The sequence below is a fragment of the Melopsittacus undulatus genome, chromosome 3, assembly GCF_012275295.1.
Source record: "Melopsittacus undulatus isolate bMelUnd1 chromosome 3, bMelUnd1.mat.Z, whole genome shotgun sequence".
NCBI classification, from domain to species: Eukaryota; Metazoa; Chordata; class Aves; order Psittaciformes; family Psittaculidae; genus Melopsittacus; species Melopsittacus undulatus.
Window position 1 is genome coordinate 69,532,329 of NC_047529.1, and position 25,688 is coordinate 69,558,016.

At 38.0% G+C, this 25,688-nt stretch overlaps 1 protein-coding gene across 1 annotated transcript in view; it reads left to right on the forward strand.

Annotated features, from left to right (window-relative positions):
* Positions 1-25,340, forward strand: part of LAMA2 (laminin subunit alpha 2) — a 361,887-nt gene extending 336,547 nt beyond the window's left edge. The window contains exons 54-64 of the mRNA XM_031054109.2: positions 994-1,209; positions 2,554-2,702; positions 6,334-6,510; positions 7,311-7,527; positions 13,010-13,122; positions 14,611-14,800; positions 17,507-17,662; positions 21,096-21,249; positions 21,608-21,738; positions 22,343-22,565; positions 25,130-25,340. Coding sequence (XP_030909969.2) covers positions 994-1,209; positions 2,554-2,702; positions 6,334-6,510; positions 7,311-7,527; positions 13,010-13,122; positions 14,611-14,800; positions 17,507-17,662; positions 21,096-21,249; positions 21,608-21,738; positions 22,343-22,565; positions 25,130-25,287 — 1,884 coding nt within the window. The 3' untranslated portion in view covers positions 25,288-25,340. The remainder of the gene's footprint in view (positions 1-993; positions 1,210-2,553; positions 2,703-6,333; positions 6,511-7,310; positions 7,528-13,009; positions 13,123-14,610; positions 14,801-17,506; positions 17,663-21,095; positions 21,250-21,607; positions 21,739-22,342; positions 22,566-25,129) is intronic.
* The last annotated feature ends 348 nt before the right edge of the window (positions 25,341-25,688 follow it).

Consider the following 25,688-nt stretch of genomic DNA (forward strand, 5'->3'; position numbering starts at 1 on the left):
CTTCTGTTGCTATGAATCTTAGCAAGTACTTTGTTTTCCAAGTTATTTGGTAGCATTTGATCTAATTGGCTTAACCATGTTGTTGGGAATGAAATAAAATATTTTAGTTGTACGAAACAGGGTCTGTAGGATAATTTAAAAAATAAAGAGAAGTATAAGCAAAAGATAAAGACTGGATATACACTGCGTAATGTAAAAGCCCTCAAATTTTAGAGAAAGGTGAACATCAGCAGCAGTAATTTTATCTGGTATAATCTATTATCTCTAGATCTGAAAACAGTTCTACTGCAGTGAAAAAAATAATGAGTTACTTTATTAAAAGTCAGTGTTCCTATAGACTTGTCTTCCACATCTGGAAGAATACATGAATTGGCAGCAATTACAGAAAATATTCAGGAGTATGCACTGATGTATTATTTTTTATTCTACTTTTTAAATTGTGTTAATAGCTACTGATGTCCAAAGAATTGGGCCATGTGCAATGAATTCTTCATTTATGAGCCCGAGTCATCAAGAAAGCAGTACTGCTTAGTGAAGCAATAATGGTGAAGCAGTAATGGCTGGTTAACTAAAAGTATTATCCGGGGATGTTTAACAAATAATAGTATCTAGTTTATGTTCATAATGGCTTATATTATCTATTGTATTGATTTAAAAGCAAAATCCCACTGTATTAACTCAATGGAAAACACTCATATAAAAAACCACATGTGAACAGTTATTTTTAATCCAAGAGGATATACCAAAATAAGACTAGAACTTTGCCTTCCTGTAAGACAGGATTCTAGAAATACTCTAATGATGCCAGGTGTAAACAGGTAAATTAGTGTTTGCACAACACTTTGAGATGTAAATTGCTTAGTGGTTATTATTACTTTCCATGTCTTCACACTGGTTATATTTACATAGTTTATTATTTTAGTTAAAAAATCTTTCTGCATGTTCATACTCTTAATTTTACCAATGCACTTTTCTGTCCTCTTCTTCTTACAGAACATTTATACAGTTAGCTTCCCCAAGCCAGGTTTTGTGGAACTGCAGCCTGTGTCCTTTGACGTGGGCACAGAAATCAATCTCTCCTTCAGCACAAAGAATGAGTCTGGGATAATCTTATTTGGCACAAGTGGCACAGTTGTCCCTCCCAGGAGAAAGCGCGGGTACACTGGAAGGAAACCTGCCCCTCTGCGGAAACGCAGACAAACAGGACAGGTACAAGAAACCTAGCAAAAGATAAAGAAAACTCACAATTTTACTGAACTTGATATGTTTCAAGGCATAGTCAGATGTTTATACTGAAGATTCAGTAGTTGACAAAAAAGTATTTCTAATGATATCCTTTATCTGATGGAGAGCCTGATAGAGGCTTGGCACCAGGTTGTTTTTTTTTTTTTTGCATTGGAGTAACTGTTTCTCTTACAGATTTTTCTATCATATAGATTCTGTCATGTTGGGTTTGTTGTTCTTTTTTTTAATCAAACCTAAATATTAGAGAATAATGTTCTACACTCTTTCTGAGGACTACTTATGCAGTGTCATTATCTCTCGTTCCTGTTCATACAGACATAGATAAGGACCATTCTATTTCCCTTGAGACAAAAAAAAAAAAAAGAAAAAAGGCAGTGCAAGATAAGCACCATGTTCAGGATCACTTCTGTGGGATATAAGACTTAAGAGTGCTCTAACCTCTCTTTTTCTCCCATAAATACAAATCTGCAGTGTAAATCCTTTCTGAGGAGAATAGAGTCAATTTGTTTGAAGGAAGTACCTACAGAGATCAAGTAACTAACTGGTAAATGTGTAATTGCTGTCAGAAATTATTCAAATCTTGACTAGTTAAAAACCTCACAGACAAGCCATACTACACACAGATGAACAGAATATTTTGATGCCTTCTTTTTTCAGGACTTCTGGGTAATGATATTTCATTATTCTCCTTCCTGCCCATTTTGGAGGAGAGTGACCTTCAATGACCTGAAGGAACACACTCCAGGGACAGGACATTATAATTGCTCACCTGCCCGACATTAACTTCAGGGTAGGGGCTCCTTTATCATTTCCCACCTCTTCAGGTCACAGAAATGAGCATGACACTCATTGCTATAGTAACTGGAGTTTAGATCCTGAAAACCACTACAAAATTATGTTGGTTGCTAGAGCAACTACTGGCATGATTTGCCAGCCCTCCAAACACAGAACTCGCGCTGAGATCAGTACTATTCACGTTTAAGACCAGGCCTTGTACCAGCAAGAATTGTAGAAGAATCAATCAGAAGAATTGTAGGTTAGAAGTCTCCATCCTTCCCCACAAAAAGGTACACAGAGAGTTAAATCTACTGATGAGGCTTTCCATCATGACTTCATTTCACCCACTCATTACAAAAATACAAGGTCTGAATGTAACAGCAGCAGCAGAACTGAAACTGTACTATCTTGTCTGTGGTGAGCAAATTAAAAACCAGTGTAAGAGATAAAACATAAAACATAATGTAAAACTAAGTGAAATAATTTCTTTCAAATGTAACTTACCTTCTTGTGCCAACATATACATTGCAGGCCTACTATGCAGTGTTCCTGAACAGAGGTCGACTAGAAGTGCATATCTCCACTGGGATACGGGATCCCTACAGAATCACCATCAGACCAGAATCCGGCGAGTTTCACGATGGCAGGGCACACTCCATCCGGATAGAACGAGCTAGAGGGTAACAAATACCTAGAAGCAGTACAGACCAAACAGCAGAGCTAATTCAACAAAGCTAATGTACCAGTATCTTTAGCAATCCATGCAAGTGCTTCTGCTGAGACCAAGAGTTTAGTGTAATTGCAGCCTTTTGAGAAGTTAGTTTCTGACAGTGCTTATTATTCTGCAGAGCTGGGTTTACTTGCTTTCCTAGTCTATCAGCCTGTTTCCCCAGACACCTGCATTTGTCTGAATTGGTGTCTTTAACCTTCTGATTCTTGTCAAATACATTTTATTAATCGAATGTGTGGATGAGAAATACTGCTGTGGTGCAGTAAATCACCTTTTCAAGACCTGTAGAAAAAGACTGTTCTCTAAGTAGGCAAACAGCAACAGCACAGCAGACTGTAGCCTTTTTGAAATGCCATGTGCTGGTGTATATACATGTGGTTACAGTGGTGCCCAGCTAAATTGGATAAAACAATGAAGACACATTGTTTTACCCAATAAATGGCAGTCATTCTTGTTGCTGGAAAGCCACTGCAAACCTTCTCAGACCATGTTGTTTTAAACAGAATTTCACTTAAATTCCTTTGCCCTTTCTCAAATATTGTAAAAAAATCAAAACAAAAACCAAACAAAAAAAGCCCCAAGCTAATTGCCATTCAGAAAGTGATTAGAGAGAGCTTTCTGCTGTAGTGTGTAGGAGTTAGTCATTATTTATGGCCTGGAAAACCCCTTGTTCCAAGTAGGGTTTGTTGTGGACAAATGTGCACATACTGTACAGACATTCAGTGGATTAGTGCACTAGGCACAATGTTGTTCTGTTTTATTTAAAAAAAAAGAAACCAAACAGAAAGATGTGATATCCAGCATGTTACCAAATGCACTTATCCAAGCACACTGAACACTAGGCTTCACCGCCTTACCCCACAACGATATAGCCTTCTTGTGCAATTGTTCCTGTCTGTCTAGTACCCAGGTGCCCTTCCATCCTCGCTATAATTCACTTTGCTTTGTCAGTATACTTTTCTGACTGAATTTCAATTGTATTGATGAAAAATCTTAGAAATAGTGCTTCCAGACAATATCTCTTCCCAGCTTCAGTGACTAGTTCAAGGTAAAACTGTATATTCTTTGGGGAAAAAAAAAATTTTGGAAATGGTAACTGCATTTTGCGAAACGTTTTGTGTCGCTGTGACAGAACACAAATATGCAAATGATAATAAGAAGCTCTAAAAAATAAAGTTCTTTTATGGAGTGCTATAGAAAGTACAGTAGCTTGACCTGTGAGAGTATGTCAAGACACAACTACCGTACAATGCCATCCAGTGATGATGCTTGTTCAGATGAAAACTGTGTTTTCATAGTAGCTCTGTTACAAAACAAATTGTCTGAACTCTGCAGTTTCTGTAACATGAAATGGATGTGAAAAGATAAAAATTAAGATTAACCCCTCCTCTACTCATCATGAACTGAAGCTTTATTTTATTAAATATGAGAAACACCATTTGAAAGCTCTTCAGAGAGATAATTGTCCATATAATTATTAATATTTGCTTTCACTTCCAAGGTAATTATAGGATACTGTTGAAGACTAATGCACATCATTGTATGGTTCTGCTTGGAGCCAAAATGTTTACTATATTAATGGCTAACAATGAGATGAAATACTGTGTGCTAATGAAAATATTGACAATCAGTAGCCATGGCTAACATGCAACCACACAAAGGATAACTCGGGTCTTGCAGCAGTGATCTTGAGAGTGAAGTGTCCCCTCAGCAACTCTTAACAGAATCTAAATCACTGTTGCTCTGAACTGTCCCCAGAGAAATTTCTCCCTCTGTTTCCACTGCTGAAGGGTCTGGAGGAAATCCTTGAAATTCTCCCGACAAAGACTTTTAATACCTGCTTCCTTCAAGCCTTTGAAGAATTAATCACTTTCTTACTCTACAGCTTCCTAGACTGAATTAATCCATCCAAAACTATCAGGAAACAGCAATCTGCATGTAGTACAACAATTATCTAACTCATGTGCTTAAGTCACTATCCAGTTCTGTCAATGACTTGTATAAATAACAAGAGTCAAGCATTTTACATATGAAAACCAGCCTCTTTTCAAAAAACATTTTCAGTATTCAGTTGCTAACATTTTTAATTATTGTAAAAAAAGAATATTGGTGTTCAGTATAATTTTGCAGTTTAAAAAAGTGAGGCTATTTGCCAGATACTTATTATTTCAGATAGGTCATAACAATGCTCAGTAACTCTGAAAAATCAAGCTACTTACTTTCAGATACCTAACACTTTTTCACATAACTAACTGTAGTCAAAGATTCTTCAATACTTAGGTCCTGATATTTACTGTGACTGTAACATATTTGAAACAAAAACTGCACTTCATCAATAATATCAGAGTTTACCAGAGACACATAGAGCTCTTTTTTTGTGGCCCTGTTTCTCTCATGGCTAACTACTATTAAAGATAGTCTACCAACATGAAGAAATGATGCCAACTAGCATTTTACATTCACCTTCAAAAATACTGAAACTCTTATCTATCCTTTGCAACTCAGCTTACTTTAAGTTGGATTTGTTCAGAAGATGGAGATTTTCTATTTTATCATTGGTTAAATTGTCCCAGCAGTTAAACTTTTCACTTTTATTGCTATGCCTTGTTATATGTTGCCCATCAAAATAATCCACTGTCTTGCAATTCCACAGCCTTTATATTACACTTCTTTCTCAGTATACAGTGTATGGTATGGCTTGGCAAACTAGTTTCTCACTTTCTCACCCCTTTACCATGTTTTATTGTAAATGTGGTACAAATCCCCAACATCTGCATCTTAGTAACTTTGACAGGCAAAAGCATTCACCTTTTTTTCTCTCATCTGCATTCTTGCTTTTAGCACAATAATGCCCTTCACCATATTTACGCCTTTGCTCTTTTTTCCATTCCTCGATTTGGCATGGTCAGCCAGTGGTGTTGTGCTTCAGATGCTTCTGTCTTCCTCTGTTCAACTTTAACAGTATCTTCCATGAGACTGGTTTGTCTTTTAACTTGTAGCATGTGCATCACCCGTGAAAATGAATAATAGAACTTGCATCAGTACATGGTGAACTATCAGCAATTTTCCTACTCGCTGTCTTCCCCAGATAAAAGCTGCCAGTCTTTTAAAAAGTGTACAGCATGTATCTGTGATTGATTCTGCAGTCAGAGTAGTCTGTAGCAGTTTTTGTCCCCCAGCAAGGAGATAACTTGGAAAACCAGGAAATAGGGAGCCCAAACAAAATGTGGTCTCATGCTGTTCCCATACTGCTCCACACACGATACTACAGAGATGGGCATTACCATGTCAGTGTTGCCACACTACAAACAGCTTCTTCCTATTCAATCAGTGACTGATACTACCACTTCTCTGCAGCACATTTGCAAAACTCTACCAGAGAGCTACTAAGGAAGCATACCAGTAACTGAAAACATTCTGGTGGTTAATATGCGTATAATGTGAGCTGCTAACTACATCATTTGGGTTGCTTAGTGTTATAGCTGGTGTAGGAGTAAATGGGGCCTGCAAAGTGGTGATTTCAATACAGACAATAACCAAAGTAAAATACGCATTTCTTTGCTTTCAAATATTTTTCACAGGATGTTCACTGTTCAAGTAGATGAAGACAAAGGCCAGACTCAGAGACTGCCAACAGACCAGCCTGTATCTGTCAGGAAACTCTTTGTGGGGGGTACTTCTTCTCAGTTTCAGACTGCACTGCTCAGAAACATACCACCATTTGAAGGCTGTATATGGAATCTTGTCATTAATGCCACGTAAGTCTCGCTCATGTCAATAAATGTCCAGTTAATGACGTCTGGTTAGCTACCTTGGCTGCTAAAAGAAACAGCATTATTGCAAGTAATCATACTAACAGCAAATCCTAGAATAATATCTGATTTCTTAATATGCCCTTTCTTTATTTTTGCCTACAATATACATTCCATAGGCTATGCAATTAATGAAATGTTTTGCAGACAAGCCAGCACCTGGGTACTTATCCATAAAATCAGAGAAATTCAACAGTAACACTACAGTAAGACTTGCTTCAATTATAGGAACTTATGGTGTATTATAACACTTTATTTAAAGTAAGGTTAATCTCCAAGAGTATAAGAACCACCGTAGGAATCAATTTGCTTTGTGGAAAGTGCATGCTGCAGTAATCTGGAAAAAACATTTAAGTAAAACAAAAGGAAATGGTGAAAAAAGTAAAACCTGTGTAGAAAGTTCCCATCTAATACTGAAGTACCTAAATGAGGATCTCATCACACTCACCCCATCAGTGTACAACAGAGAGAAAGACTTCTCAGCAGTGTGATTCAGCCTACCTAGGCTGGTAAAGCTTGCCAAAGAGGATGCCTGTCTCTCTGCACTGACTGTAGAAAGGAAAGTCAATGGTGACTACCACTTCTAATTTAAGTGTCCCACTTCTGTACCTAAAATAGATAGGATCAGTCCTGGCTCTTGTGTCCTGTGAAGTGGAATTGCACTGCAGCATACAGCTTTTTTTTTTATAAAGGAGAGATAAAAGGCAGAAAAACTAACAGACATCAATTTCTTTGTATGTTCTCAGCCCCATGGACTTTGCTCAGCCTGTGTCCTTTGAAAATGCAGATATTGGCCGATGTCCCTCTCTAGAACCAGAGGTTAGGCCACCTGAGGAGGAAGATAAACCAATCCACACAACAGTCCTGATCCAGCCTGAACCAGACACTAATGGAGAGAAAGAAAGACCCAGGACTCTTCCTGCTTCCCTTCCTCCTCCACTACCATCTCTACCTGCAGCATTTGTAAGTGTAGATAACTCAGGTAAATTTTGAAAAATTTCTTTTTCCAGGCGAAATTGAAAGGCTGGCCATCAAGAACAAAGTAATTTGCCACAAAAATAATAATAATTTATCATGATATTGTAATGGGAACACCTTGTTTCAGGTCAGTAAAATCTGTAGATAATGGAAAACTGGTTGGTGTAATTTGCTTGGATTATAACAGTAATTTAATGAATAATACACCAGTAGAATTTGCTTTGGCTTGCATGCTTAGCCCTAAACCCTTGCACTTTAGTATGTAAACCAAGTAATACCTGATCGGGGTTGGAAGGGAAATTTTCCTATAGGAAATCAAAGTTGTTATGATATTTCTTGTGCTGTTCTCTGAAGCACAGGGTAACAGCCACGTCACTGACAGGATGAAGAAACAGGTAAACCAGATAGGTGTGTTTGATAGAGCAATTCCTCCACTGATACTTTATAACTTTGGTCAGGAGACTTACGATCTTAAGGACTGAAACCCCAGTCACTGCTAAATTGTGTTCAGCTGTTGTTACCAGAAATCTTAGCTAGATAATATCAGCAAGCAGTCTTATGCAATAACAATTGAGAAGAAACTTCCATCACAAATGTAGCAGTTTTACAAATCTATGTAACATTTTACTGTCCAGAAAAGCTGTATTTAGATATCTGAATATTAAATTGAAGAATAGATGATACTCTTGGGGGAAAAACCTTTGCATTTTATTAGACATGCATAAAACCCACAGATTTATGCAGGTGTCACGGTTTAACCCCAGCTGTTGACTAATTACCACCTGCTGGTAATTAGTTGCTAATTAGCTGCTTGGTTACTCCTCCCTACCCTGATGGAATGGGGAGGAGAACTGGAAAAAGGTAAAACCTGCAGGTTGAGATATGAATAGTTTAATAATTGAAATAAAGTAAAATATTATGGTAATAGAAATTATTATTATAATAATAGGAAAAGGAGCGAAGGAGGAGTAAAATTCAGAGAACACAAGTGATGCCCACAGTTGCTCACCACCTGCTAACCTATGCCTAGCCCATCCCCAGCCAGTGATCAGTAGCTCCTAGCAAACTCCCCTAGTTTATATGTGAGCATGATGTGCTGTGATATGGAATACCCCTTTGGCTAGTTTGGGTCAGGTGTCCTGTCTCTGCTCCCTAACAGCTTCTTTTGCTCCTCCTCACTGGCAGAGCATGAGAGATTGAAAAGTCTTTCCTCGGGGCTAAGTGCTACTTACCAACAACTAAACCATTGGTGTGTTACTGGCATTATTGTCAGACTAAAGCCAAAGCACAGCACTGCACCAGCTACTAGGAAGAAAAGTAGTTCTATTCCAGCCGAAACCAGGACAGCTGGATACAGTTCAGTATGGGTGAGATTTGCAAACAATAGAAGAAGACTGCCCACTTCCCAGATAGGAGCCTGTTTATGCTTCCAGAATTGACACTACCATAATAAGCTTTGAGAAGTTAACAACCAGATTATCTAATTAGCTTTTAAATACACACATATATATAAAATATAAAAGAATCATTAATTTTGACAGTTTCTTCTAGATTGGGTTCATAAGATCTTTTAACCATTCTGAGAAGTGCTCCCATGATGGGTCAGATTTAATCTTCATTCCCATTTCATACTTCCTCATTGACACAGCATTACTCAGAACACGGTGTTTGTTTGTACTGAATTTTTCAGTGTGACACTGAGGGTAAGATTAGCAATTAATTGCATAAAGACAAAAAAAAAAAAAAAAGGATGTGATTTTCAGTGAGTCAGTGTGAGACAGAGAAACCTGAATTCATTGCCACAGTCACTCCCTGCTACCTGACTCATCTTCAGAATTCGTATATGATTTTCCTTGGACATGGGTACGATTTTTAACAATGTTTTCCTACAAAAATAAAAGGTGCAAAAAACTAGGCCGAAACCCCTAACTCGTTCATTTTATATTTGACATTCATGGCCATCTTCCTTGGTCAGGTGCATATGGCACAGTTTTAATCAGATGGACTTGTCTTCAGACACCCCTGAAGTCTCCACAGCACATGCAGCCTTCTGTGTACCTCAAAATGGGAGCTTGGGGTTTAAGACAGGCTGCCCTGAATCCCAGAGTTATCGGCCTTTTAATGCTCTAGGGCAGCATTTTTGACTCATTCCCACAAGGTGGAGTAGTTGTACCATGAGGGCCCGATGCATCTTTCTGAAAGTAAGCAAATTTCCATGCTAGTAAGAGTACTGTTGAAAGAGAAGGAACCAACCAATAGCAAGGTAAAAAGGGTTAATCAGTTTAATGCTCACTGTAGTGAAAGAGTGCAGTCATAGTATCCCTTGATCAAACATTATTAACAAAATAATGCAGAAGCACATGAGAGTACAAATGCACAGTAAGACTGTGAGAGGAATGGATCTACTTATTAATATCAGAAACTAGTCCCATTGTAGCTAGGTGTGTTTTGTATATCACATATCTAGAACCATGATAACTTGAAACAGGATTTCAAAATAAAAATCTAAACAAAACACCATTACTTTACTTTCTCTCTTGGAAAAAAATGAAACCATTTTAGTATTCTGATGACTTGAAAGTGTTTTAAATAAGGCAAGCTTTTGGATGGTTCTTATGTTCATCTAAGTAAGTTCTCCAAATATTTTTCTGGGGACTGTTGTAACGCAATGGGTAACTACAGTCTAATAATGAGCTAGAACTTATATGGCAGTTCATTGTACAGAGTTCAGTGAAGAATTGTATATGGAAAATACACTTAAGGTATCTGTTCTACTTGAGGCCTCTTAGGATCTTTTTTATCTCTAATATTCATCTGCATTTAAAAGGGGGGGAGGGGAGTTTAATATCAAAAGAAAAAAAAGACAAACAAACAAACCCCAACCTATCCTGGACTAAAAGGAAAACAAGATATAAAAGTAAGGCAGTTGGGAAATACACTGTTCACCAGTCTGCTGCTGCTGCTTGCTGTGAGTGCCAGATGTTTCTGAACCTTGGGTAACTGCTACTTCTGCCTCATGTTATTCACTGCTTCTCAGGATTCGCTTGCCACTGAAATGAAGAGCGCCAGCTTTACTTCTCCATTTGACTCCATGACGGTACCTTTCACTATTTCTCCATGCATTACTTCATTGTTTTATTAACACTGTTCAGTGAACTGTGGGGACTGCTTCACTGCTGCTTCCTTTTTCCCCTAATTACTTTCTTTTTAATTGCTAATACAGCATTGTTTGTAGAATGTGTGCAGTCCACCAGTGGGCTTTTCTGTTCCTCATTTCCACTGTGAGACACACCTAGCTTCTTGATTTACCAGTCATCTGGCTGACATTTACCTTGACATCTGACAAGACTGAAATAAAGTGCAGTTGAAGAGTTCAGTCTTGAGCATCTCAGGTAATTATTAAGGACCCAGGTTTAAACCCAAGACACCTTAAAGCCAGTACTAAAAAAACCCAAACCTGGAATATTTTAATATAGGCTGGTGATCCATGCTTAGTTCACAGTCTGTGAAGGATGTGAATAAAACCTGGAAGTTATTTAAGTATGCCCTATTTTTTTTTCTTTTTACTGGCATTTCAACATCAGCCTAATTATTGATCAGTATTTATCAATAAATAATTGGTGTATGCTTGCTATGATTCCCACTGTCACTGTGTGTTTGGCACTCTCCCCCACTCCTTGTCCTTCCTTATAGTCCTCCTGCTGGGATGAAATAAAACTGCGGTGTTGGCTGATGCTGAGGAGCTGCTTTAAGCATCAACAGCGGACCCTCTACTAACATCTACTAGCATAGATTTGCATTTACTGTCAGAATATTTCCTTTTACCATGTAATATGTGAAAGTGTGCCACAGAAAAGTGTGTTAGTTATTTTCCAATTCTTTCCTGTTGTTCCAGTACCAGTAGCTAGTCCCTCTTTTAAAATTTTAGCCAGCCCAAATGCTATTGAAAGCATTATACACACAGTATTATTATTAATACAGTTGTTAAACTTTTAGATAAACCTGTAAAGCTTAAAATATTTAGAACCTTTACCCAGAATTATAAGAATGTGATTATTTTTTTTCCTATTTGATAATCACTGGAAGACTGCTATCACACGTTCATAACTTTGTTTGGTTCTTTGGTCCTGCTGAATTTTTCCTGGTTTTTTTTTGACTTTCTTGCACATTGATGTTGTAATGCATGGTGTTCTCTGTCAAATCAGAGCATTTGCTGCAGAAAACTGATGTTTAGATGTGTTCTATACTGTTGTAAAGATTTTTGTGACGTGTAAAAGCAAAAAATCTAACACTAACACTACTAAAAAACTGAGTAAGGGAGAAAGAAATTTCACTGCCTGATGAGTCACCCATGACATTTTCAAAATGTTTCACAGAAAGAGCACTTTGTCAGCAATGCACTGCACCTTGTGCTTTGCTGGTCCCTGCTGAGTCAGGGCTCAAATAAGACTGTTGCAAATCCAAAATTATATCAGCCACAGTGCTTAAAAAGAGAGTTTGCAGCTATCAGAGTTTGTTTTTGTTTGTTTTTTTTTTTTTTTTCCCAGTGGTATTGTCTTGAGATTGTGTTGTGTTTGATCCTTTGTATAGTTCCTTCACAATACTCTCAGTGGGAGGCAAAACTAGACATGAGTAGGAGTTGTAATTACCATGGTCTCGCATAGCCCCAGGCACCCCTATACAAAAGCTTTAGGGCCAGAGATTAAAAGACCTGGTGAAATTAAAGCGGGAAAATTACACTGGGCAGAAGGTATTTTACCTTCCATTGTTGCACCACTTTAAGATTAATAGAAGGGGAACAGACAGAGAGGAGTTTCTTTCTTTACCCCCTAGGTAATGTGTCTACATTAGACAGCTTATGGAAGTTTAACAGTTGTTACTTCTATCAGTTATTCGGCTTTCCTTATTGTTTGTGTGGTCTTTCAACAGCACCAGGGAAAGAGCACATTAAACAAAGACGGTTGTAAAACAATATAAAGAAGTAAAATGGAGGACCCGTTGACGGGTGCAGGATCTGAAACTACTTTTAACTTATTTTTAAGGTGACTACAGCAAAGCATCAATTTAAAACTTAAGTCTTGCTTCATTTCTGTAAGAGGTAATCCTACTGTGTAAAATGCATTTATGTGCTCTAAGAGTACACTGAGCTGCCTGGAAATCACTTAAGACTCTTGTAAATGTCCACTGGTGGCATGAAAGCAGCCTTGTTCATATATTACTTTTATTTCCTTTCACAGCCAGCTTAATGAGCTCTGCTTTTATACCAAGTTCCTGTCATACTGGTTTATAACTTTAGCTGACTTTTGCTGTGGTTTAGTTTGGTGAGACATCAACACACCAGAAAATTGCAGAACCAGTGTCTAGACAAGGTGAAATATTCTCAGTCCTGAGCAGCTGAAAGACTTCCAGCACGTGCACAGCTGAGAAAGATACCAAATATGAAATTTGTATGATCGCTATTTTGCAGGATTCCTGTGCTGCTGACACAGAACCAGCCATTTTGGAAGGTGGCAAGCAATTTGGTCTTTCAAGGAACAGCCACATTGCAGTTGCATTTGATGACACCAAAGTGAAAAACAGGTATATTGTTTATTTCAGCAGTGAGTTTTGATGGAATAATATAAAAATAAAATGCCCCTCCTGATATTCTCAAAAGCATCTCCCAAAATCATGGGCATAATCTGAAAAAGATCACATCCCCTAATTAATTTCATTAAAAACTGCTTAATTAAAGTGTAAAATCTAGGCAATGAAGTGCCCACCTAAGTAGCTCTCACAAAAGCAGTTTACCTCTTTCTAAAGGTTTAGGCACACACAAATCCCAGACTGATTTGCAGAAAAACAAACAGAAGAATGGAACCAGGTCATGCAACTGAGTTCATAGTTGCTTTTTCAGAAGAAGGTTTCTTGGTTCAGTAACTTGATAATTTCTTGTAATAAGCAAATCTTTATTCCCCTTTCCTCTGGTAATTAGGTCACATTTGCGCAGCAAACAGGCAAAATGACTTTGCCATCACAAAGTATAGCAATATATGTTGATATGCAAAGAAATTCCAAGAGCTACTTATAAAAAATACTGCTGTGCCAAAGATTTGTGAAGCTATAACTTACTAATTGTTCATTTTTACTCTGAAGACACATGATCATTAACAAATGTGCCACACCATTGCACTAAGCATTTTTGCTGCCTTATAGTTTACAAGTCCATCAGCCTCACACTTATTTTTACCTATAAAGGTGCTGTACTGCATATTTTCACATATGCTAATTTTAGACAACTAGGGATATAATTCAAATACATATGTAATCCTAGAGTTCTTGATTATCTTCTTTTCAAATAAGAATACTGGCCTGATCATTTTCATGCAATGATTTTTCACATTTCTATTGTCAACTGATTTCAGACACTAACTTCCCAACTCAGCTTGGGGTAGGTTAGTGATGTGCAGCCAGTACAAACTTAGCATCTAGGTAATTTAAATAATTTCTTAACAGGTTCTTTGCTGTTGGGGATATTTTTATTATTACCCTTCTGTCCAAGGGGTCAACAGACCTCCTCAGACACAACCCCATTTTCTGTTGGAAGAAAGCAGAATAAGTGTTTTATATGCTGATCGTAAACTCTTCTCTCTGCATCTTTAAAAGTTCTGCAACCTGTCTTCAGGCAATACAACTCATTAGAAACTCAGCATTTGCCAGCTGTTACTGTAGCTTGCTCCTCTTTGTGAGTGTTATGTGTGTGGATGATGGATAATGCCGCTGGAATTTTAGAAGCGCTGGGATTTTCTAGCAACTACAGCTGCAGCTGAGAATTGTATCTTGAAATTCTATGCCAAGTTTGCACTTTTGTACATCCGCAGCAAAGGGACTAATGAACATTCATGTCAGGGATCAGATATGTGTGAAATGCAGTTCATGTATAACCAAATTATTTTTCTTAAACTCTGATGGACAAGCAAAATGGGCCTCTAAGTGTAAACTTTAGAGGAACACAAAAGGGTAAAGCAGATAAATTTGCCTACTGTCTGCCTCTGAATATCTTTTCCTTTGTTGCTGTTTGATCTCCAGACTTACAATTGAATTTGAAGTCCGAACAACAGCTGATTCTGGCTTGCTGTTTTACATGGCCCGCATCAACCATGCTGATTTTGCTACAGTTCAGATAAAGAATGGACTGCCTTACTTCAGCTATGATCTGGGGAGTGGAGACACCAACACAATGATTTCCAACAAAATAAATGATGGGCAGTGGCACAAGGTATAATAATCTCTAATGCTAAGTTATTCTTTGTCATGCTAAAGGCAAGCTTTGTTTTGCTTTAAGATATTTGCAAAATGTAGTCTGTTCATGCACATAAGGATAAACTTTACAACTAGGATTTTATGTAGTCTGAAAAATGTGGGGTTTCAGAGTCACTGTTAAGTACACATTACATATTCCATAAACAGAAAAGTTAGTGCTGATGTTTAAAATTTGTCCTTCAGGAAACACGTATTTCTGGACCTATTTAGAGTATGTTCCATGTATGGCAAGGAACTGCAGAATATGTTCCTTCCTGCCTAATAGGGCTCAGGTGAGCATCAGCTCATGATGATGGAATACACCATTAAAACCAGTTGTTTCTATGTTAATATCATTGATCAGCCATAATGCTAAGAATAAAGAAAAAAGAAGTAACATTTAAGTAAATCTTCCCTGCATCATCAATTCTATTCATTAGGGAATAAATATTATATTCCTGGATGTATTTGGCAGCCCCTTCTGTGACTTTATGAGAAGGAGCATTTGTATGCAATGCCTGTGGTATTTGGATGGTAAGGGAAGAAATAATATCACAACCATGAAGTTTAGTAGTTACTGGGCCAAGAACAGACACAGTATATTCATTAGATAATAAGCTTGAAGGCAGTAATAAAGATAGAGAAGAAAAGAATACATGGAACTCTGTATTCAAGTTACATACTATAAGAAACATTACATTTTGGACAAATATTTGGAAAGTCACTAGCCACATCACCATCAATGGGAAAATGAGAAAAAAATCCCATTGTATTTTCTGTTATGAAACCCCCTTTGCAGTCATCCCTAGTCCCTCTTTGTTTCATTCCCACCCTGTTCTGCAGGAATTTTTTTTTTTGCTGGATTTTTATTCGTGAATCTTTTGATGATAGCAAATACTCTATACCAAGGTATTTCAGGAGGGGAAAAAATAAAGTTGTAGTCATTATTTGTCTGGTTTATATGATGCCTAGGAGAACTGGCAGTAGACCAGGGCCCCTTTCTGCTAGACTCTGTATAAATACAGAAAAGATGCATTTTGCTCTTTTAGCTGTTTTCTCTATATTCTGAGAGAACTAACTGGAGCATATATTTCTTGTTGGAATACTGTGCTCTTTGGCCATGCAGCTTGGCACCCAGTAAGAAAGAGACCCTTGTTGTAGATCCCATTTTTGTAGGAGAGAATGAAGACTAAAGCCAAAGTCACAGCTCCCAGGAAAACACAAGGAAGTCCATTTTGGGAGAGTGGAAAAAGGCAACTTTTTAAAGAGAAGACCACAGTCTTTGTTTCAAGAAAGTAGGAGCTTCTCCTTAAAATAATGCTTTTAGTGACAGTCTTTCCTCCATTTAAAATGGCTTAGGTTAAAAATGTTTCCATCAGGCCTACAGAAGCCACATCATGCTGCTGCTATCTCTTTAGATCTTCCATAAGAGTATTTCCTAGTTCCTGTCACACTCTCCAAATCTTCCTTCCGCCCAAGGTTTAATTGTCCATCTCAAACATACAGTTATCTGTAAACACCAAGTTCAGACCCCCACCTTCAGGCCACCCCTTATTAGTGCTCAGTCATCCCAGTTGCATGACAGTAGAAATAGCCATATCAAAGAAAAGCCAAAGAAAAATGCTGTTTGTCTCTCTTCGCTGTTCTGGTGGGCTAACTAGTGTGCTGTTTAGAAATCTGCTAACATATAGGTTGCATTTTACATTTATCCCTTTTTTATACTGAACCATTCTTACACTGATTTGCAGAGATTTCAGTATAAACTTTTGGAAAGACATTGGACTGCAGTTGTTGGGGTAGAATTTCCTTAACTCTTCAGCAACTGCACTTACGCAATTCACAGCCCATTTGTCTGAACAGAAGACATAATACCAACAGAACATAGCTGGTATTATATTTACTCTAGCATTAACTATGATCTGAGGGACATCCAAACTAGTGGAATCATAAACTCAGTATTGTCTGCAAACATGTTCTGCAATAAAAATTTGCAACTGGTACCATTAAGATTCAGTATTTACTATTCCCAGTACTTCAAATTGCTGTCTGGTTCCAGGAAAACCAGTATTGTGCCATGCCTATGATAGTAACAATGAAGCTTTTTAAAGAAACCCCAAGTCTTTTCCGTTGTTCTAATAAATTATAGAATCATAGAATAGTTAGGGTTGGAAAGGACCTTAATATCATCAGTTCCAACCCCCCTACCATGGGCAGGTTCACCTCCCACTAAACCATGTCACCCAAGGCTCTGTCCAACCTGGCCTTGAACACCACCAGGGATGGAGCATTCACAACTTCCCTGGGCAATCCGTTCCAGTGCCTCACCACCGTTACAGTAAAGAACTTCTTCCTTATATCCAATCTAAACTTCCCCTGTTTAAGTTTGAACCCGTTACCCCTTGTCCTATCACTACAGTCCCTAATGAATAGGCTCTCTCCAGCATCCTTGTAGCCCCCCTTCAGATACGGGAAGGCTGCTATGAGGTCTGTTTATAGTCATGATGCCTCCTGGCCCAGAGCTCTGTTCCATGAACATCAACCATAGTTGCTGCCATGGTATTTCTGTAACCATTCCTACAACTTTCTCCTATGTTATATATATTGGACTGTAAGGCTAGTTACAATCTGGAAATGCCTTATTTTAAGAAAGCTATAATTGCATTGCATTTGTGTGTCTTTTTAGATAAAAATAGTTCGAACGAAGCAAGAAGGAAGCCTTATAGTAGATGATGTTTCAAACAGGACTGTTAGCCCCAAGAAGGCTGATATATTGGATGTTGTAGGAATGCTGTATGTTGGAGGATTGCCCATTAACTACACAACTAGAAGAATCGGTCCGGTAAGCAAGTTTGTTAATCTTACACTGCTTATGTCTTGATTTGTACCAATGTCTTCCCAGTTTTGTTTTGTTTTGCTTTGCTTTTCCCACAGACTGCTCAAGAATACAGTTAAAATGGACCCTACTTGAGGTACACTACATTCTTTCAGTGGAAGGATCTGACTCAAAATCCAGTTAATGCAAAGAACTAGAAATAGTAGACTTAGATACTGTTATGGAAATGTGGAAAGATCCACACACTTGTATCGACTTGTATTACAGCTGGAGTATAAGGTCCTGAATACTACTTCCCCTTTCTCTTAGCTGTAATTCATCAAGCAATAAATGCTAAAAAGCAGTGAAAGCGTCTCCTAAGAGAAGCAACAAAAACCAAAATCACCCTGGATGAAGTCCCCAGTGGTTCTGCTGCTTATTGTAGTAATTTGGTTTGTGTTGTTATTAATAAACTAGGAGAGAATGTATTTTGAAGTAAGGCCATGAAAACTCTGTTGTCTGTTTCCAAATCAAATGTGCATATATCAATTTATCACTGTTTCAGTCTAAATGTCCAGCTTCCATTCTGACACAGAAATTACCCTGGCAAACAGAGAGCCTGGAGAGGTGAAGATAATTTTGTTATAAAATTTATAGGATCAACTAGGAACACTGTATTTCCTCTCCCAGGCCATTTACTGCATCTATCTGCACAACTCCATGTCAGTCATCTCACTTTCCTGCTGCTCTCCCACACCCCAAGATATGCCAGTATCAGAATCAGAGAAAAACCTCTTCCCCACATTATTTTTCTCTCTGTGTAGAGGGGTCTTTCAAAGCAGAAGCCAAAACTTGAGTAAGTTTAATTGTAGCAAACACCAGATAAGGCATATAGTGTAGCATGATTTGAAAAAAAGCCAACCCAAACCTGGAGTGTCAGTAGCAGCTATGTCTAGGCTCATTCCAGGTGGTTATACAGAATTGGTAAAGAGGAGTACAAATCACAGTAAGGAAACAAACCAGACTCTCAAAGATGTTACATACCAATAAATACCACTGTAGTAAGATGGACTGGCAAATACTAGTTTATAGACCCGTAAGAGTTCATCAGTTTAGGTACAGAAAATAAATACAGAAAAGAAATTCCTAGATCCTTCTTAAATAAGTCCCTATAATAACTTGTGAATGTAAATGAAAGGGAACAGTAACCACTCTAAATCTGAGAATCATATTTCATAAAGAAAACTAACCTCTAAGATCATATTTCTCAGCAAATTATGGATTGTGCAGAAAGCCCAAATTCAGCAAATTGGTCATTTGAATTTACCAAACCAGATCTGAGGCACTGAAAACCAGAAAGCAACTAACTACCCCAAAAATATAATTCCTAATATTATCAAATTATGCTCTTTGAAATACATCTGCAATTTACAAATCCTAATCTAAGGAGAAAGGTAATACGAAATCCTTACCTATTGCTCCATGTCAGAAGTAATGGAGGGAACCCATCCAGATAAATGGCTCAGTCTGGCAATAACAGTCGTGCCAGATCCTGACAGTCTTATGTGCTTTGAGATTTAAATGAAGCTGTGACTTTAAATGTCATTCACAGAAAGTAAGAAACAGTGCTTGCCTTTCAGTCACTTTCAGTAAAATACTCCATATGATGTATTATTAGTGTTACAGGCTTCACGTAAAGGCTCTAAAGTAAGGTAAGTTGAAAGGATGTGTTATCTTATTTAGTGTTTTCTTCAAAACATACATCAGCCTTTTAGGATACTAATCTAATAGGTAACTGTAGGTAGGCTGGCTTTCTATTCAGTGCAGAAGATCGATACCTACTTGTCTGGCTTCAGCAGATGTCATAGTTTAAGCACTCAAAAATCTGCTTTCAGCAAGAGGTTATATTGTCTGTTCCCATGCTAAAGTATAACCAGATTTGCTTTTCCATAGGAAAAGTGAAATCCTGAAGTTAGAGAGTGTTACTTGGTTGTTTACAAATTTTGCATTTGACTCATTCTCATAGTGAAAATGGCAAGATTTGTGTTCTTTTGTGCCTTTTTCTTTGTAACAAAACTTGCTGATCTGGAGATGACTTTCATCTCAGGAATTAGATAAAGGTCTATGAAGAATCTGACAGAATGCATTGATCAGCTCAGGTCTGAATTTATTCTCTGATATTGCTCATGTTCTCACAAAAATGTACAGGTGTATTAAGCAGTAACAAGCGATACAATTACACCATACAATCAGCTTTGATTTACAAGGGAAGAAATTCTTTGGAATTTTTTTCAGATTACTAGTCAGGACATTGTCAGAGGAGGTAGTGCACAGAGCGGAGACTTCCCTCTCCAAGTCTGCCATTCTCCTTTCTGTATTCATACATATTTCCATGCTGTATTTTGTACACTGATTTTTATTTTTCTCCTTCCTACTGCATTGCTTATGAATATGTCTTCCTTTTCTTCCTCAGAGTACATGTTTATCATTTTCCTCTCTCCCATGAGATCAGAGACAAATTTTCCTGATTCTTGAGTCAAATATCAAAGCCTTTATCTGAAGCTGAGAACCAAAACGCAGTTTCTACACACCTCAGAGAAAAAAAGAGAGGGAGAGCTCTGGGGGAGATGCCAGTGGCTTAGAGAGGTCCCACTTGGACACTGTATTAATCACACTCAGAGCCTGGGCAGCCCCACACTCCTGTCCAAGGCAGAATCTCACTTCTTACACTACCTGCTTGGAGTCATAGTAAAGTGTTCCCAGTGCAGAAGCCGAACTGGAGATTCCCTGCACAAAGGCCTCCATACACCTGGGCACACCCTGTGCTTCCACCTGCCTCTCTGGCCAACAGAGCAGTCCTTCTCACTATGGTCACCAGACCTACATATGTTTATTATAAGAATACGTATAGTCAACAACCTTTACATAGGGGCTTTTTTCATTTTAGTAGCTGTGTACCTATGTATGCTCTGCCTTACCATGTAACAGTAGGCCCACATTAAAGTGATTAAAGTAGGGAGAGAGGGGTGGGTGGGAAGCCCTAGTAAAATTACTAGCATCCAGGGAACTACATCCAGTGTCTTCATCTACTCACAAACCCCATAACCTAGTCAATTAAAAAGGTAAAGTACAGGCCATTAAGTTCCCGCATTGCTGATGTAGTTTGCTATGTTTCATTATGCCATGAATTTTTGTGTCCCCTACATTAAGCCAAATAGATGTGACTCAGATCACATCCCTGAAAAGCAATGTAATTCATCCTCAGGATGACTAAGATTTGATTCCAATTACAATCAGATATTAAGGATTAGCCATGTAAAATTCAAGTTTTATTCAGCCTCATAAATCCAGCAGAGAAGCAGAGGAAAGGTACGTTTTGATGACATAGTTTATGCTTTTATTCTGAGCAGTGCAGCTTGCTTTGCATAGTTACACATTCTGTTTGAAATATTGACTGCAGGTCACCTATAGCATCGATGGCTGCATCAGGAATTTTAGAATGACAGAAGCACCTGTTGACCTGGATAATCCAACTTCCAGCTTCAGTGTTGGAAAATGCTTTGTCACTGCACAGAAAGGAACATACTTTGATGGAACAGGCTTTGCCAAAACAGGTAATGAACAGCAATTCTGCTGACAGGCAAATAACAGAAAAAGAGGAGATGCTGCATTCAAAGACTTCCAGTGCTACTTAACTCCTGTTAATTGAAGGCAGAAACCAATACTTGAAACTCTTGTTGGTCATTTTTATTTATCCTGTCTAGAGATAGACTGTATGACTTTCTAGCAAGGTCTCACACTAAGCACAGCCAACATAACAGTTACTTATATCATTTCACATGAAAAGGAGTGCATTAATAGTGCTGAGTTAGTTACCTTGCATTACTGGCAACACATTTTGTGTGATGATTAGGAATAATGTATTGAATTATTTTCTTCATGTTACTATGCTTCCCCCTTTTCTCTCCCAAGTTGGTGCATACAGAGTGGGAACAGACCTCCTTGTGGAATTTGAATTCCGTACAACACGACTGAATGGTGTTCTCCTAGGCATCAGCAGCCAGAAAATGGATGGGCTTGGCATTGAATTAGTTGACGGAAAAGTGAGTAGCAAAGCAGTTTTGGTTCTTTATAGAGACTGGTTTTAGAAAGCACAGGCAGTTTAAATACAAGCTTACTAACCCAATTTCAAGTTGTCTTCAATAAGTCTATATCAGGGCTCTCCTTTACACAGCACTTGCTGCTTACCATGTATCAAGAGACCCTTAAACTTTTATAAAGACATTTTAAAAGATTCTGTAACACTTGATTTTCCTAAAACTGCAGCATCATTACTTAAATTAGTAAGAAAAAGTTTGGGGGAAAAGCTTTGTCATTAATAGTATTAGTTTCTTGTGTATATCTTTCATTTCACAGTCTGGAAACCCAGCCAGTAATCTATCACTATAAAGAGCTTAGGGTGGGGCAGTCCCAAAGAGACAGCCATCACCTAGAGCCTGGTATTAAATCAGAGCTTTAGTGTGTGCAGTCAGAACATCTTGACTTTTCAATAACATAAACAAATAAAACAACAACAACAACAACAAAAAAACAACAAAAAAAAAACCCAGAAAAAATACCCAGGGGGAAAAAAAAAACCACCAAAAAAACCCCACAAACCTATAAAACTGTTTTGAGAATTACTCAACTTCCATGTCATGCTTTCAGGTGATGTTTCATGTTGACAATGGTGCAGGCCGATTCTCTGCTATCTATGAGCCTGATGCACCAGGCAGCTTATGTGATGGACAGTGGCACAAGGTTCTTGCAAACAAGATCAAACACCGTTTAGAGCTGACTGTGGATGACAGACAAGTGGATAGTAATAGCCCAAGCAGGACTTCAACCTCAGCAGACACCAATGACCCTGTCTTTGTTGGAGGGTATCCTGGTAAGTGTTTAACACACAAATTATGCTTTACTTATGCTTTAGCGACACTGCCTTGGTAATGTCTTAAATGCAATTAGGACTAGTATGCTAAAGATGATGGGTAAAACTGCCCAAGTCTGTCTTGGTTGCCATGGATGCTCATTTCTGCATCCAGCTGCATTTTGGATCAAGAAATTTAGCAGCACCAAGAGACTCTCACAGTTACCCCTGGCTGGTTTCAAATGCAGGAACTGTCACAGAGGAGCAGGCAGACTTTCTGACCTCTGCTGCATGCACAAACAGCCTCTCTCTGAAAACTTTCTGATTAGTTACAGCCTAATAGTTATGTTTCAATAGTAACAGCATTTGGCAAATATAAATTTAATTTATGAATGGCAAATTTAAATTTAACTAAATAGTGCATATATGCCTTTGGGGGGGGCAGATCACTGTGTGTGTAAAACAGACTATAAAACCTGAGAAACTGAGGAATGTGTACAAGAGCTTGCACAAAGAGGTGAGAGGACACCATCTCTTCCCAGCTGATCTCTCTGCTTGTGGTCTGGTGGTTTTTAAAGGGAAAAAAAAATAAATACAAATTTGCTAGTTGGTATTTTGGAAGCCCTCAAGAGAACTTGCTTCATGCAGAGGTAATTGAACAGGATCCATCCAGAACTGGGCTGAGTTCTGTAACTAACTTCATCTTCCACTAAGCTGATGACAGATGTTTGTATTTATCTGTCCATAGACAATCAATAAGCTGGTCTCTTTGCAGTTTACTTTCTGAAAACACAGTTGTTTGCAAAGTGCCAGTTTTTGTTGCATTTAGAATGTTTACCTCTTTTTTGCAAACAAAAAACCTGAGTATGCTTGCAGTATGAGTCTGCTCTATTGAATACTCAGGTCAATGGCAGGAGGCCTCTTGAGTTAATTCCTAAATGATTTTCTGGAAAATGTTTTTACTTCCGTTCTAATTTTTGGTTCAGTTTATCAAAAAGCCTTCTCTCAAGCTTCAGAACATTTTCAAAAATGTCCTTGATAGTGAGATATGAAAGTTGTACTTCAGTCACAGTGGCTATTGGTAAGTACTTACAACTTCGTGCCAGAAGGAAAACATCTTTGTGGCAGCCTTTTCTTAAGAGGTTTCTAGCACATAGTAAGAGAAGCAAATGGAAATAAAACTGCAATCTGTATAAAACAAGCCTACACTTAGATCCTGTTGAAATGATATTCCTAACTTCAGCCACATGGAAAATTATGAAATTATTTAATAAAACTACATGCATATTTAAGCACCTCAGACTTCTCTTACTGTTTAGTCTAGCTCATCCAAGGTTTGTTTTAACATTCCCTGATACCCAGACACCCTCATCACAAATTTAAAAAACAGCATCACAGCATTTTGTTAAAAGGTCTGCCTGGACAAGTTCCTGTGTGATGTACTCTAGGTTACCCTGCTCTTGCAGGGGGGGTTGGACTAGATGATCTTTCAAGGTCCCTTCCAACCCTTGGGATTCTGTGATTCTGTGATTTGTATTTGCCAGCCCTCTTGAGGCTTCTCCTGGCTGCATAGATAGTGCAAAACAGTTGTAAATCAGCTAGAATTACCTAGTAGAGAATATCCTGCAGAAAAGCATTTTGCCACCAGAACATGGGAATGGATGTAAATTCCTGGCTACCCATAAGAGCCATTACTCATCTCCTACTATTACTCTTCCTTGTGCAAGGAGTGAGGGATGGATTCAGTTATCTCATCCTCTGTGAAACAGCATAATGCTATGGCCGGTCAGTCTTCTACAGGTGTTATTTCTGCAACCCTTTATCAGTCACATAGACTTGTATCAGAGTGCATCCCTGTATCTCTTTTTCACTTGGAAGAACACCGAGAAACAAGTTGGGCAATAAATTTCAGTGAGTTGAGAGAAATATTTAAGTTTCACAGTAAAACCAACCCTCACTGCTATCCCCTCCTTCTTTAGTGGCAAAGATGTACTCAAATTCCTGACTTTACTGTAAGCACAGAAATAAATAAATAAATGCATACATACATACATAAATATCACAACACTTGAAAACTCTCAAAACCGTTCCTTAAATGACATCTGAATTCCATACTAAGGAACTGGCTTTATCATGGTGTTAGGGCTGAGAATTGCATCTATTTTAGCCTTTTTTTTAAATTTTTTTCTGTTATTCTGTGGATAAATAGCTTGAGAATTTGGAGATGATCAGACTAGCATGCATGCATCATTCTTAGGTAGCAAGCTGCCATTTGGCAATTTTCCTTAATTTCCTCTATGCGACATAACCAAGTTACATGGCTTACAATGGCAGTTTAATGTGTTCAGATTCTGCCACTGTCATGCTAGAATAGAAAAAAGAAAGAAGAATGGATTGTTATCACTAGTATAAGCATTTACCACATTCACTCATAATTTTTGACATTTTTTTAATAAAGAAGATATACAAGTAAAACATTAATATATTGCTGGGGACATCTATTCTCCTTCAGAACACTCTAAAACCAAACTTAAATATCAACTTGACTTAATTCCTTTTGCCTTTGATTTTTTCCCCTCTTTCAGATGGCGTAACCCAGTTTGGGCTGACCACTAATATCCGTTTTAAAGGATGTATTCGATTTCTGAAGTTCACCAAGGGTACTGCTAAACCTCAAGAGATTAACTTCAGCAAAGCTTTGGAGCTGAAGGGTGTTCAGCCGCTGTCATGCCCTGCAAACTAACTGTCATTCAGCTAATATGGATCTGTTTATATAAGCACTTCAGATTAAAAAAATATATATACATTACATTCATAATAAAATGTCTTTATGCAATTATTTGAGTAGTGTCTGGAATATTCAAATGGCAAAATTCACAAACCAGATTTCTAGAGGAAGATGAAATCTAAGGAGATGAGGCAGGAGAATCCCAGAGATTATTAGCACAGCACATGTCACTAATCTCTACTGTCATCTATTTAATTAAGTCCTTAATGTAAAAGCAGCTTCCAAACTTAGACTCTACTGCCTCTGCTTGATGCTGTTAATTTGTGAGGAATTCTGAACTGAGAAGCCACCCCAGATCTTCCTTAAATAAAATTTAGAGTGCATAGTACACTAGTACATAGACAGGGAGAAAAACA